The sequence below is a fragment of the Camelus dromedarius genome, chromosome 24, assembly GCF_036321535.1.
Source record: "Camelus dromedarius isolate mCamDro1 chromosome 24, mCamDro1.pat, whole genome shotgun sequence".
Classification (NCBI taxonomy): domain Eukaryota; kingdom Metazoa; phylum Chordata; class Mammalia; order Artiodactyla; family Camelidae; genus Camelus; species Camelus dromedarius.
Window position 1 is genome coordinate 15,398,953 of NC_087459.1, and position 15,104 is coordinate 15,414,056.

At 47.5% G+C, this 15,104-nt stretch overlaps 1 protein-coding gene across 2 annotated transcripts in view; it reads left to right on the forward strand.

The window, feature by feature from the left end:
- The window catches only part of VPS35L (VPS35 endosomal protein sorting factor like), a 109,093-nt gene that overhangs the window by 86,050 nt on the left and 7,939 nt on the right, over positions 1 to 15,104 (forward strand). For both annotated transcript variants that reach the window (XM_031433114.2, XM_031433115.2), the window contains 2 exons: positions 655 to 794; positions 8,289 to 8,454. In XM_031433114.2, the coding sequence (XP_031288974.2) occupies positions 655 to 794; positions 8,289 to 8,454 (306 nt within the window). The remainder of the gene's footprint in view (positions 1 to 654; positions 795 to 8,288; positions 8,455 to 15,104) is intronic.

Below are 15,104 nucleotides of genomic sequence, written 5' to 3' on the forward strand. Positions count from 1 at the left end.
ACCTAATCAGGAGTCCTTAAAGTTGTGTGTGTGTATGTGTGTGTGTGTGCATTCCTTCAGACATTTCCATTGTTATTTCTTTAACCAACACAGCATGCATTAGAGTAGATTTGGACAGACCAGAGTTTGAGCCTGGGCTCCACCACCAGCACTAGCCCCTCCTGCGTACCCAGGACACTGTCACAGGGCCAGTCGTTTCTCTTCTGGCACCTCGTTTCCCATCTGTGAAGTGAGCCCCCTGGCAGCGCGTTCCTCCTGCGGTGAACAGGAGGGTTCAGTGAACCAGTTCCGGTTAAGGCTTCAGTTCAGGCAACTGTGATTTCTATGCTGTCTGTAAAAATTTACCACATGTTTTTTTTTCACTTATCATCTAAAGCCAGTTTGACTGAGGTCCTTTGAGCCGAATTGCTCAAAGGAGGGAGGAGGGAAAGTAGAGAGATGGGAGGTAGCAGCTGTGCCCTCTCAACCGAAGGTTCCACCGAGTCCGTGACAGTGTGCGGACGCCCCCTCCCGCACCTGCCGGATGTCTTGGGCTCTGACTTCCACGTACCCCCCAGGGCTGACATCCGGGTCGGCTCCCGGGCCGTGGGAAGGAGAAAGCTGACCCTGACTTCTTCTGAGTTCTCATACATGGACCTCCCTTCTGTCTTGCAGCTGATGCCTTTTTCAAAGCCGCCATAAGCCTTGTTCCAGAAGTTCCAAAGATGATTAACATTGATGGGAAGATGCGGCCCTCAGAATCATTCCTTCTGGAATTCCTCTGCAATTTCTTTTCTACTTTATTAATAGTTCCGGTACGTTTCCCCAGAAGACGTGGAGGTGATGTCTTTCTCTGACCTGTTTTATGTACATTCTTAGCCCTAAAAGTGTGAGGACGTTCTGTCCATATCTGTGTTGGTTTTCTAGTCAGTTGTTTGAATTTCTCAATGTGTTTTCCATTCATTTTGTTTCCAGGATGTATTAGTCGAGGCTCTCTATATGGCCAAAGGAGTGTCATTTAGTGGTTAAGGGCTTAGGCCTCCGGACCAAGATGTTTAGGGTGGAATCCCAGCTCCCCTTCCTCCCAGCTCTGTAGTCTTAGGCAATTGAGTAACATTACCGGGCTGCAGTTTCCTCATCTATAAAATGGGAATAATAGTATCTACATCTCTAGGTTGCTGTAAGTGAATATTAAGTAGGCAGATATACATACGTGGTTAGAACAGTGCCTTAGCATGTTGTAAACACTAAAAAGGTGGTGATGTTCTTTTGATGGCAAGTACCGGAAACCACAGCAAGACAGTGAAAGTTGAAGTCTTAAGTATTTTATTTTCTATATTAAAAATAGTATTCTGAGTCACCCATAGGTTTCACCAGGCTGTGACAAGGTCCAGGCACAAAACAGATTGGCTCCTGCTGGAGCCAAATAAACATAGGAATTTGGGGATGTACTTTAAAATAGTCTTGCTACAGCCCCCAGTCCTTTACCAAGAGTCTCGCTCAGTAGGTGGGTTTGGCCTCTGAATCAGCATTTTTGAAAGCTCTCTCATCAAGGCAGGTGTAGGTGGTCCTAGGATCACATTTTGAGAAACATTCCTCTGGACTCAGGGCATGAAAGAACCTCAGCTCCCATACGTACGGGGTTCCTTTTTTGGGGTGATAAAAATGTCCTAATGGGGTGATTGCACACTTTTGTGAATATATGAACAAACAATGAATTTGCATTTTGAATGGGTGAATTCTTGGGTGTGTGAATCATATCTGGGTGAAGCTGAGAAAACAGAAAGGGACTTGGCTCCCAGCTTTCCAAGTTCAGATCCCAAGTTCACTGGAGAGAGGCAGGGATGGTCAGGAGGCTGGGATGAAATCGAGGATGCTTCTCTCATTGTTTTCATATCTTCTTCTTAGTACTTTATAATCAATTTCTCTCTCTTTTGGATATATCCTAGTTATTTGTCAAGTGGCAAAATCAAGGTTTCTAGTGAGGAAATTGATCAATGCCATTGTTCATTGATTAATTAGATGCATTTTCATTCTGCATGCAGGGTTTTCTCTGTTAAAAATCATTGAAACTTTGTGTGTGGAGTCAGAAACTTGTATTCAGTCCTGACCCAATGACTCAACAGCCTTGTGGCCTTGAGAAAGTTTTGTAGCTCCTCAGAGCCTCAGTTGTCACCTTTCTAAAATTCCATCCAAATGTATACCTTTGCAGGGCTGTTGTGAGGTTGACTGAAATGATAGGAAAGTGTTTTGTGAACCAGAAGCTCTGTCCCTGGGGTTACAAACTGATGACCAGTGGTTGGAATATAGCCCGGAGATACACATGTTGGTCACATCATGATGGAAAACATTTGGAACGAATTACCAACATGTAAAAATTGGTGGATCACAGAAAAACCCAGATTTTTCAGTTCCTTGTGAAAAATTATGTCCTGCCATGTGGGGCCTGTGTTCCCCAATCCGGCCAGTTGGCTACAGCTGGAAGGCAGCTGCCAAGTTCTGGGGGGGCATGTGCACCCTCCCCAGGTCTCCTGGGCACCTCCAGACCCACTAAATCTGCTTCTTTTGCCTACCTAGCCCCTTAGGCATTCAGGGGAACACCCCTGGTCTCAACAGACTTGATTCTTCCTCGTATCATTGCTCAGGTTTCTGCCAGGATTTACTCTTAACGAGATGAAGAGTAGCCACAGTTTGTGACTCTTGGCTGGGTGCCCTGTGCCAGGCTGACCCCCTCCGTCAGCACTCAGTCTCTGTGAAAACTCCCCCAAGCCCTGCAGGGTAGGAGTCATCGTGCCTTTTCCACTTAAGGAAACCTGGAGGCGGAGAGGCCATGCGGCCCTCCTGGGGTCATGCAGCTGGTAAGCAGCAGAGCTGGGAAGTCCTCCAGCGCCTGTCCTGCACAGTCTGTGCCTGAAACATTTGCAGTGGGCTTTATCTGCTTAAGGTTGTTGAGATTTAACAGCCCTGCGTTCCTCCTACAGGATGCAGCGTAGTAAGTACTGGCTGGCTTTGCGGATGCCCGTCGACATTCAGCCTTAATAGCCAAGGCTGAGCGCTGAATGAGCTCAGAGGCCAGGGGGTGGTCCTTACAGGAACCACATCTCCTTCAAGGAGGTTAAGCATGAGACAACTCCCAAGTCCCATTTCTGCGTGGTTCACATTGTACCTTTCGTGTCACAGCTTGTTTTTATTTCTTTAAATTTGATTTTATTGTAAGGACATTTAACATAATTTACCCTCTTAACATAGCTTTAAGTGTACCATACCATATTGTTGACTCGAGGCACAATATTGTACAGCACATCTCTAGGGTTACTCATCTTGCTTAATTAAAATGTGAAGCTCGTTGATTTAGTGACTCCCCATTTCCTCCTCCTCCTGAGCTTGAATTCTGGTCTTTGGTTCTATGAACATGACTATTTTAGATGCCCTATAAAAGTGGAATCATACAATATTTGTCTTTCTATGACTGGCTGACTTCACTCAGCATAATATCCTCAAGGTTCATCCAGTGCTGTCGTGTATGATAGCATTTCCTTCCTTTTTAAAGGCTGAGTAGTATTCCACTGTACACGTATACCATATTTTCTTTATCCATGTATCTATCAGTAAACATTTAGGTTGCTTCCACATCTCATCTGTGGTGACAGTCCTACAATGAGTGTGAGAGTACTAATCTCTCTTTGAGATCCTGATTTCAACTATTTTGGATAAATACCTGGAGGAAGGATTGCTGGATCATACGGTAGTTCCATTTTTAATTTCTTGGGGAACCTCCGTACTGTCTTCTATAGTGGCTGTACCATGTTGCGTTCCCACCAACAGTGCTTGTACAAGGCTTTTTAAAGAACGGGTTTGAAAAGCTTTGATTCATTTTATTTAGGAAAAAATTGAAGTCATTTTAGACCAAATAAAATACCTGACCTACTTTATTCTTACTTACAAATGCAGAAGTAAACATTCCCCCAGGACAGCCCTCTCTCCTCAGCAAGCAGTGTCACTTTTGGAGCATTCTGAAGCATTCTGCTTTGCTTTGGTGTTAGTAGTGGTCAGCCTCTTGGTAGACTGCAGACCAGTCTTCTCTATATAATTGAACTAATGCGTTTCTTTTAACATTTGATAGGACAAAAAAATAGAATAATTGAACAAGTTCAGTGTTGCCACTTCGGAGGCCTAGTTTTGATTCAGTTGAAATTTGTAGGCAATGGAAATGTTATTACCGTCAGTTTTCTGGCACGAATCATCAGGACACAGCAGGGAAATGTCTTCTCTACTGCTTATCTTCATGAAAGGCCCAGCCATCAGCATAACATGATGTCCAGGTGCTAAGCTTCATTCATTCTGTCTACTCTGCAAATATTCTTTGATCTGGGAATGGAGGAATGAACAAGAGAAATGTGGACCCACTCAAGAAGACAGACGCTAAGCAAATACGTACTTAACTGCAGTTGTATCAAGTGTCACAAAGAACTGCAGGGACCTCTGAAAAATCTCAAATTTGAAGGGAAGTGGGTTAGGGAAATTCCCTGAGAATGTGAGTCTTGAGCTGATCGCTAAGTGCAGAGGAGGAAGGAGGGGGAGTTCTGGGCAGAGGGAACAGCGTGGGTAAAGGCCTTGAGGTGGGAGGGGTCACCCAAGAGCACTGGAGGGCCTGGAAGAGAGCCATGGTGAGGAGCACCTAAGAGGCTAGAGGGACAGGCACTAGGGCTGCCAGCGAGGCCAGGGAGCTCTATAGACTTACCGACAGCCTCATGTCTCCATGGTGATGTCTCCCGCCCTCCCATCCCCTCCACATCCCCCCAGTGCCCCTCTTTCCTTTCGTGCCCTTCCTCCCAGCCCTGCTGATTTCTGGCTCCTTCTCTCCCTCTCTCCCTCCCTCCCTTCCTTCCTTCCTTTCTTTTTTTTCTGTTTTTTAAAATTGAAGTACAGTCAGTTACAATGTGTCAGTTTCTGGTGAACAGCATAATGTCCCAGCCATGCATATACATACATATATTCGTTTTCATTTTTTTTTTCATTAAAGGTGATTACAAGTATTGAACATAGTTCCATGTGCTATACAGAAGAAACTTTTAAAAAATCTATCTTTATATATCTGGCTCCTTTTCTAAAGGACTTTAATATTTATTCAACATGCTTATATACCTCTTACAGTGAGCCAGCCAGCAGTTCACAAATATTCACTCCAAACAAGCCTGCTATTATCCTCATTTCACAGAAGCAGACCCTGGCACAGGGAGGTGAAGTGACCTGCCCAGGGTCGCCAGCTAGTCTAAGTGTCCAGGAAAGAGAGTTCCAAGTCAGGATGTGTGTGCTCAGCGCTGCCTTCACTGCCTCTCTCAGCTCTCTGGGAAGTTAGTCATTTCTAGGGGATTCCTTCTCCCAAGGAGTGACATTGAATGGAAAGATTCCCGCCAACCAAGGACCCAAAGGGATGTTGTGAATGATGGAAGCCAAGCCTCCTTTTCATCCAGCTGAGAGAGAGAGAGATTTGAGTCTCTCCCAGGTGCCCCTTGGGAGCCCCCTTGGGAGCCCCCTTGGAAGCATTTGTTTGCTGTAAGGGAGACCCCAGGGGAACCTTTTCCCGCTTGGATTGCCAGCTGAACCCAGGATCTTTTTTCCTTCTTAAAAAAAAAAAAAAAATCTGTGTTTGCCTTGCTTCAGTTGCTGGCACTGAGCCATCAAAGTACAATTTTCTTTTTTTTTTTTGAAAATGTTAACAATCACTGAAGCGTGGATATCATGTGGAGAATTTTTTCCTTGTAGAGAAGGTTGGAAATAATCTCTTGGTCTCTTCGGTCGTGAACAAAAGCTCACGGAAATGGCTTGCTACAAGCCTTCATGTCTGCGTTACCCCTTCCTCCACCTTTTTGAAGCTGTGTTGAATGCTCTCTCACGATAGTTATGGCAGTTTGTGTTGAAATTAAGTTACTGGAACATTCAGATTGTTGTCGCTTTCCAAGGCAGATCCTGAAATAAAATATATTTTGAGCATCCACATAGCAGAACGAAATAGCCTAGTTAGAAACAGCTGTTAGCAAAGAAAGGCAGTAGGACGTTGCCAGCTGAGACTGACTCTGGAAACGGGAGGCAGACCACGGTGTGGGCAGTTTGCATGTGTAGAGTTAGAGGTATTCAGACTTCAGATCATCACGTGCCCTTTTCGTGCCAGTGTCCTAGCAGCAACTCCTGGAGATGTTAACAGCTGTACAATACACTTCGCACCCCTCCACCCTCATTCTTACCCATTGAGGGTATCGCTGCTGTTTATCCACACATTGGATTACATAGCTGTTAACTCCCACCCGCCTCGGTTAGAGCTTCTCATACTCCATGCCTGAATCCCAAATAGCAGCCTCTGTGTGTACCTTCCCCCAGCTAGCCAGCCGCATCAAGTCCGAGGCATGCCTCATTCATCTGTAGAGAGGAGAGGCAGTGTAAATAGAGTATCAGCAGTTAGGAATGTCCATCCTGGAGCCAGATTGCCAGAGCTCAAATCCTGGTTCCCCTGTGCACCAGTAGTGTGGCTCATTTCCCATCTGTGAAATACGGAGGGGGAGTGTCATAAAAGTATCTTCCTGGAAAGTAGAAAACCTATAGTAGCTTTCATAGCTACCATAAAAGTTACTGTTGTCATTTGTTTTGTAGCCACCTCAGTGCCTGGCACATGGGAGGTGCTCAAAAAATGTAGTCTGTTCAACATTATTTACCTACCAGGTGCCTGCTGTATACCCAGCACTGTCCCAGGAACCAGTGTGTCCCCCGGGCAGTCCTGGCAGTGTATTATTGGACAACACAACAGATAAAGTACTTGTCCTTCTGGAGGTTATAGGCTAGGATGAAAAAAAGATGATCCAAGAGATACTGTTGGATGGTTCGCTAAAGGAATAAATAAGGTCGTTTCAGATGGTGAGAACTGCTCTGAAAACATGAGACAGATGACTTGACATAGAGACCAAGGGCGGGTGAGGGGCTCTGAATGGATGATCGGGAGGGCCTTGTGAATTGCTGACAGTCAGATGACATCTGGAGGCCCAAGTCTTGAATCAAGATTCCAGTTGAGGGAACAGTTGGGCCAGGAGGCCGGAGCACTCTTAGCATGTCAGCTGCCTCCCAGAGCATCCTCGGCCCTTCCGTCTGATCTGTGTGGGAGTCTGGCATCTGGAGAGCGCGTCCTTGGGGCTTCCTTCTGTCCGGTTTCCAACTGGTTCAGCCAGTGGGAGGTACTGACAGTGGGTTGGAGGGCAGGAGGAGAACGAGGTCATTGGGGAATTTGTCCCCCAGGGCTTGCTGCCATAGTTTGGCAGTGGCTTTGTTCTTCATTCAAGACCATGGCTGCTGCCAGGCGGCCTCCTCCAGCCTGTGCATGTTCCAGTAACTCCTCTCCCCACCGCCCGCTTTCAGCCCGAGGATGGTAGCGGCTTCCCTCTGTTGCCAGGCCCTGGGTGCCTCATCTTTCCTCACTATTTCCCTTCCCTCTGATAATCCTTCATTCAACTGCTTAACCCTTTAGAGTGTGCCGTCTGTGTCCGGCCAGGACCCTGAGCAGTCTAACTGGTCCTGGGGGCCTTAAAGGTGGCGCTAGACTGAGTGAGGGGCAGGACGCACCTGCTGCGGCGATGGCAGCAGGAGCCGGGCATTTATTCTCCACGGGAAGAGAAGTCTTTGGAGGGTGTTAAGCAGAGGAGCAGCATAATCCCGTGTACCTTTCTGGGGCTGAATTGAAGCTGCTGACTCTTTTGCTTCCAGCACTGATTCAGTTTAGCATCTGAGAACTCTTACAAGCTCTGTGTGGGACTGTCTCCTGGGTTCTTCCTCTCCCAGGAGAGGATCCTCGGTTTAGCTGTTCACGTTGTTGAACACCCTAAAGAGGGAGGCTGTGTTTGAAAGCCAGTGCCTTTGGCGGTGACAGTGGTCATTTGGGGGTTTGCCCGCGGTGGGCGGCTTTCTGCTGTGCCACCTGCTGTGAGGCCTGCAATCTAGCTTTCGTAGTTGGAGGAACGAGGCTTTTTACTGTTATGCACATAAGAGGAAGGCTGTAATTTTGGAAACAGGCCATTCAGCTGACAGGTAACTTTGCTTTCTTTCCTCAGACCCAAAGCTCTCAAAGCTTGTCTCCCCCGACCGGAGCGTGTTGCTTAGCGGGGTTAACGACATTTTGTCATTTTTCTCTGTGTTGTTCAGCCAGAGGTGACACTCCACTAATTTCGCTACAGCTGCTGAAGAGAGGGGACCTGGGTTTCTGTCTTGATTTTGTTACCTCCTGCTTCGTATGTGGGATTATTTATCCTTTTTTGGTTCTCCACTAGGATCATCCTGAACACGGGGTCCTGTTTCTTGTTCGAGAGCTGCTCAACGTGATCCAGGACTACACCTGGGATGACAGTAGTGATGATAAAATCCGCATCTACACCTGCGTCCTGCACCTGCTTTCCGCCATGAGCCAGGAGACCTACCTCTACCACATAGACAAAGGTAGCCGGGTCCCCGGCCAGACTGCACTGTGCTTGAATTTCCTGAATGTCAAGTGCAGTGTTCTCATTTTTTCTTTTATTGAATCCCCTTGTGTGTTACCTACCATGAACTTCTAGTGCAGGGTGTTGATAAATTTGCCCAATTTAAGAATTACCTGGGGCAACTCTTAAGAATACAGATTCCCGGGCCCCACCTGTCCCTTCTAAATGAGAATCCCCAGGAAGAGGCCTGAGACTTTGTATCTTCAACAGTTGTATCTTTAACAAGCATCCAGGATCATTTTGGGAGATAGTTGAGTTGGGAGAGGCGCTTTTGGATCGGTGCTGTCTTCGGTGTGCTACAGGATAGCCTAGAATGGTGGTTAAATGTGCACATGCAGGAGCTTCATGCCAGGCCAGTGCCTGACCGGTCTCAGGTGGGTCCCGGCCCGGACCCTGAGATCGGGTGCTTGGAGGGGGAAGGCGGCCTTGCTCCGCTACGTGCAACCAGCCAATTTGAACTTGCTGCTACAGGTTTGGGAGCCGCCTCCTCATGTCTTCGACGTAACACAGGACAGCCCCAGTCCCAGACCTCTGCCCCCTGGGCCGAAGCATCTTCCTGCTTGTCAGACCCTCACTTCCCATGTTTGGTTTCTGAAAAATGGCCCTATGGTTCAAAGTGCTTTGGCCAGGAAATGTACTGCAGGGTTTAAGCAACTGTCTCTACACCTGGACACTCCAGGGAACAGATGTGCAGTTCTAAGGATGGCCTTCTGTCCTACCCCTCAGAGGCTTCCTCCGGCTGGGATTCGGGGGCTGATATTACTTAAAGATGTGATGTAGGGAGGCTGGTTGATGTCAGTGATGCTAGGGGCTCCCACAGTCTGAGCCCCCCCTGCGTGCCAGACTCCATGGGCCTCTTTGTCCTCTAATCCTGACAGCATTATGAGGAGCACAGGCATCCGTGTCCCCGTCTTACATATGAGCAAGGGGAGACTCAGAAGGACAGTGTGGTTTTACCAGCCACACGGTTTCAAGGGCTCATGGCCAGTTAGTGCTGGAAGTGCAGTTCCCTGTGGGATGCGTGTTATGCTGCCTCCTTGACTACAAAGTGACAGTGTTTTAATTAAAGTAAATCATGTTACACATACACAATAAACCATAAAGCTCAGTGAATTATCACACAGTGCACACACCCTGGTAACCACCACCCAGGTCAGGAAATCAAGCATTACTAGTCGCCTGGAAGTCCCCTGCATGCCCCCACCCAGTCAGCACCACCACTTTTCCTCTGTAAAGCTACACTGCTCTCCTGACTTCCAGCATTACAAATCAGTCTGTCAGGTTTTGATTTTTATGTAAATGGACTCGTTTAGCAAGCGTTCTGTGGTGTCTGCCTTCTTTCACTCAGTGTTATGTCTGTGAGATTCTTCTGTGTCCTGTGTAGCTGCAGTTCATCCTTTTGCATTGCTGTATAGTATTCCTCTGTATGAATGAGATGGAATTTGTTCATTTCCCTATGGATGAACAGCTCTGGGCTGTTAGGAGTAGTGCTGCTGTGAACATCCCTGAATATGTAACTCTCAGGATGCACTTCTGTCAAGGACGTGACTGTGGAAGTGCCAGCTTGTGGGATTTGCTGTGTTCAGCTCCGGTAGATACTGCCTCAGTTTTCCACAATACTTACACCCCTTGACACTCCCGCCAGGCGCACTTGTTCCCTTGACGTGGCCAGCCTTGTTCATTTCTCTGGCAGCTAATGAAGTTCAGGTCCTTTTCCTATATTTGTGGGCCTCTTATTTCCTCTTTTGTGAAGGGCACACGGAGGGCTCAGAACAGTAGAGAAACTTCTGAGGACCAGACACTGGCGTGGCAGTGGGTCTGTAAACCCTAGAACCCTGTCCCCGGAGCGAGCCCGCTCCTCACTCTTCTCTGCCTTAAGTGGATTCACTGAATCCTCTGTCTACACAGCACAGCAGGGTGGACTGTAGGAGCCAGAGCACGAGCGCAGGGAGGGCGGCTATGTTTGACAGGCAGAGACTTGTTTTCTAGCTTTTAGAGATGAAAACAGGAGGGTGGGTTTTCTTTGCTGCCTTCTTGGCCCAGCTGTGTTTACTCTGGATGCACAATTGTGACCTGACAGTTGTCTCAGTAGGAGAGAGTCGGGGCGGGGGTGGGGCTTCATTTTCTCATCCTGTCTCATTCTAGGCAGCCTTTTAGACAGTGTTGACACAGGTTTGAACTTTTGAAAAACTGGGGTCAGATTTTTTTTTTCATTGATGAAGGATGCCTCGGCTGTTTTCCTTCCAGATGAATAAGAAGAGGACATTCTGAGATTTCCCGGAGCAGTAGCTGCAGCGCTTGTGTGCACGCACGCGAGAGAGCGTGCTTGATGTGGAAGGGGAGCTATTCCTGACACGGAATGTTTATGTATTTCCTGTGCAGCTAGGTGCCTCGTTGGAGGAGTACCGCCCCGGGGGCCCGTGGGAAGCCACCGTAGCGCCTTCCCTCCTCCACGCGCTTGCCAGGCCCTTGAAGCATTTGGGGTACTGACCTCAGGGCCAGACAGATGCACAGATCCTGGGCTGTTTTTAGTGGCCGTTTGCCAGGGATCTTATTCCTCCCCCTTGTGGGCCCCCGTCTGGACTCTCAGGCCCACTCTGCACTCTGGCCTGACCCATTACTTCTAACTCTCAAATTCGCCCTTTCCACCCTCCCTCCCTGCCTTCCGCCCTTGTCACCAAGCGTTAGCATGAAAACTCCCTTCCCCACTCCTGACCCCCTTTTACACTTTCTCTGATGAGTTCAACCTTCAGGGCCCAGGCTAGCTCTCCCTAATTCCTGAATTCCATCCTGCGCCTAGATTTGAGGATCTTGTGACCCTGTGCCGCCCTCTCCCGACGTTCAGCACGCGCTGTTGTAACTGCCTGTTTGTCCGCCTGCACCTCCTTATGGGCTGTGAGCTCCGTGAAGGCAGGACCAGGCTGGCCTGTTCCCCACCAGGTCGCCAGCTCCTGGACCCTGGCATAGAGCAGGCCCTCGTTCAGTAGGGTTTGTGCGCATGCGTGAGGGTGTGCATGGGTATGTGTGTTGCGTGTCCACGCACGCCTGGAGGTGAGCAGCCTGCTGTGAACACACCTCTGGCCCCCCTGGGCAGGAAGCCTGAGCTTGGGTGGCTGGCCAAGGCGGTCCTAGACCTTCTCTCTTCTCTACTGCTGCTGGGCTGGTCTGAAAGAGTAGATTCCAGCTCAGAGTGAGCCTGGGGTTTATGCCAGCAACTGCCCTCGTCCTCAGCGGTGGACTGACACGTTCCTTCACCAGCTGCAGTTTTATCAGCCTGCAAAAGCAGATGCTGGTGAATGGCTGAATCAGATTCTTTCTCTTTTTACAAGAGTCACTGCCATCCTCCGCATCATGGACAGCAGTTGAGACACAGCAGCCAGAGCCAGAGCCGTCTCAGGAATCCTGGGCCGGACACCTGCGGCCAGGGCAGCCCACCCCCAGCCTGTGTCATGGGAACCGCCGCAGAGGCACCGGCGGCCCGGGAGAGTGCTCCCCCGGAGAGTCCCCGTGAACAGGCAGCTCAGGCCTGGAGGAGAGGTTTCCTGCAGACAGATGCTGGGGGGCGAGGAGACCAGTTGTTCTCCTTCTTGGGCAATAAGTCCACAACCTGCTTACAAATGGTTCAGACAAAAAAAAAAAAAATGTGTTTATCTGTCTGTGTGTGAGAGTGTTGTGGAGATAGCAAGTCAGAGAGCTTGCACAGAAGGGGCAGAATGGTATCAACTGGGGACGCTGGGTGAGCGATAGGCAGGTGTTCAGTGTACTGTTTTCCCCACTTTTCTGCAGCCTTCACCTTTTTTAGACTAAAAAGCTAGGATAAATGGAGGAGTTGTTATTCTTTAAAGAGCAATCAGAAATATCCATGAAGTATCTCTGAAGTTATTAATTAAAATACTCATTATAATAGTTAATTGTTTTATCAATTAACTAATCACTGTATGGTTATACCTGTCCCATTCCCCGAAAGGTTCAAGGCAGATTGCAGGAAATATGCAAAATAATAACATATAGTTTTTCAAATTGAAAAAATTGGTTCTTAGGAAGTTATCACTTAGGAAATACATGTAGATATATATCTGTGTGCTGTATATATGGGGCTTTCCTATGTATACTGTTCTGTTATTTTTTATTAATAGTATATTGTAAATATCTTTTAGTAACAGTGTATTGGAGCAACAGTACAGTGTAGCACGTGGTAGTTAACAGCTGTAGATCATATACTTTTATTGTCTTCGTGATATTTTATTTAATGCTAATGCCACGGAGCATTTAATCAAGACTCTTGGTAGACATTTATATTGCTTCTTCTCTCACCAGTATATACAACATTTATAATGAACGTACACTGAACATATAGTGAACATTGCTCTTTATAATGAAACAGTGAACATCACATACATGCATCTTTGTACACCTGTGGAGTGATTTTCTTAGGCTAAATCCCTTGGGAGTGGTTTTCCTCAGTCAAAGACCTATCAAAGGCTTTCTCTGTACTAAAACTTTTTTTTTCTGAGTAAAATAGAAATAGTTTTAAAATATATATAGCATAAAATTTACCATTTTAACTATTTTTAAATGCACAATTCAGTTTTATTGAGTATATTTGCAGTGTTATGCAACCATCACCATTATCCATTTCCAGAATTTTTTCATCATCCCAAACAAGCTCTGTACCCGATAAACAATAACTTCTCATTCGCCCTCCCCCTTAGCCTCTGGTGACCCCTGTTCTACTTCCTGTCTTTGTGAATTTGCCTCTTCTAGGTACCTCACGTAAGTGGACTCACACCATCTTGGTCCTTCTGTGCCTGGCACATCTCACTGGTCCTAATGCTTTCAGGATTCATCTGTGTTGTAACGCATATCAGAATTTCACTCCTTTCCATGGTTACCCGTTGTGTGGATAAACCACATTGTGCTTGTCCGTCCATCCATCAGTGAACAAACTTGGGTTCTTTCTGCCTTTTGGCTGTTGTGGATAATGCTGCTTGAACATTCGTGTACAGTTATCTGTTTGAGTCTCTGCTTTTACTTCCTTGGGTATATGCATCATTGGAGTTGCTGGATCATAGGACAGTTCTGTTTAACTCTTTGAGGAACCACTAAACTTTTCCACAGCAGCTGTACCCTTTTACATCCCCACCTGCAAAGCGAGAGGTTCCCAGCGTCTCCACGTCTTCATCAGCACGTCTCACCCTCCTTTTGTTTCGTTGTTGTTTTTAGTAACAGCTGTCCTAATGGGTGCCAAGTGGCTCCTGGACATTCCTTACCTATTTGCAAACTCTTATGTTCCCACCAGTAGCTTTCCCAGACCTACATCAAAACTAGGTATTATTCTTTCTCACCTTTGTTAGTCTGACAGGTGATGTTTTTTAAAAAAAATTCTGTGGTTTTAGTTTTCTGTACTTTGATTACTGGTGAAGTTGAATTTTTTTTCATAGAATTATAGGGCATTTAGATGTATTTTGGATGCATTGACTATTGATATAATTGCCCATTTTTCTACAAGTGACCCCAGTAGGGTCACTCTCTTTAAAGCTTCGAAGCCATCCCTGCACGTCGTACCTGGCTTTTCTCGTCTTTATGGCCGTTGCCTGTTCTGTTACACGTGGTCCCCTGGTTCTGTAGCTTGTTGCCAGCAGTCCCGTGAATAGTCTGTGCGGCCCCAACAGACAGCTCGTGACTCTGATCCTGATGGGGCCGTCCACTGTGGCCCTCACGCTCCACCTCTCCCGTCTGCAAGCTCAGCCGAGTGCCACGTGTCCCCCACCTGTGTCACCTCTTGTTTGCATCACACAACTGTGACCTCATAAATCGCTTTTGAATCGTGTATGCCTGAGAGACAGGATCTTCTTCGCTTGTTCCTTAGCTAGGGGTGGTGATGAGTCGGACCAAGAAGAGCACAGCAAATTACATTCCAGCAGATGAGCTAAGCTGACTCGGTTTATTGAAGATGCCTCTAAACCATGAACTGGATTAGCACTGTGTGTATGTGGCCGTGTAAGCACCGCCACACCCTCCCGAGGCACCTGCATGGCCTCTGGCTTATCAGATGTCACGGCACCTGGGACTGTGGCCAAATTTTAGACCTCGGGTCAGAAATTTCAAAGACCACTGCACTTTCCCCTCCTTGACCACGTAGCACTGAGGGGGGCTGCAAGGCTTCTGCACTGAACTGAGCGCTTGTTCACTGCAGGTGGAAATGACTGTGCTCAGCCACATGCATGTCGGCGTTTGAGAGTTGGGGTGAAAGCAGTTTAAAAAGGATCTGGTGAGAAAAGGTGTGTAGGTATGGAAGGAAAGAACTGATTTTGCAAGGCGGAGGTTGCAATTTTATTACAGACAATGACTTTGCAGCAGCCTGGCCCTGGCCCTGGCCCTGGCCCTGGCCCTCGGCTGCCCACCAACCACCCCCACCCCAAGAGAAAACGAGACCAAGAAAAGAAAGAACAACTTATGTGTCCACAGGAGGGACCAGCTGATACGGAAATAGCTCCGCCACATCTTATTAAGTGAAACAAGCAGAGTGCAAAGCAGCGCCCTGCAGAGTCTTTCCTTCCTCACCTGGAGGTCATGCTTCCTGCAAGGTCGGTAGGAAGGAAGGAGGAA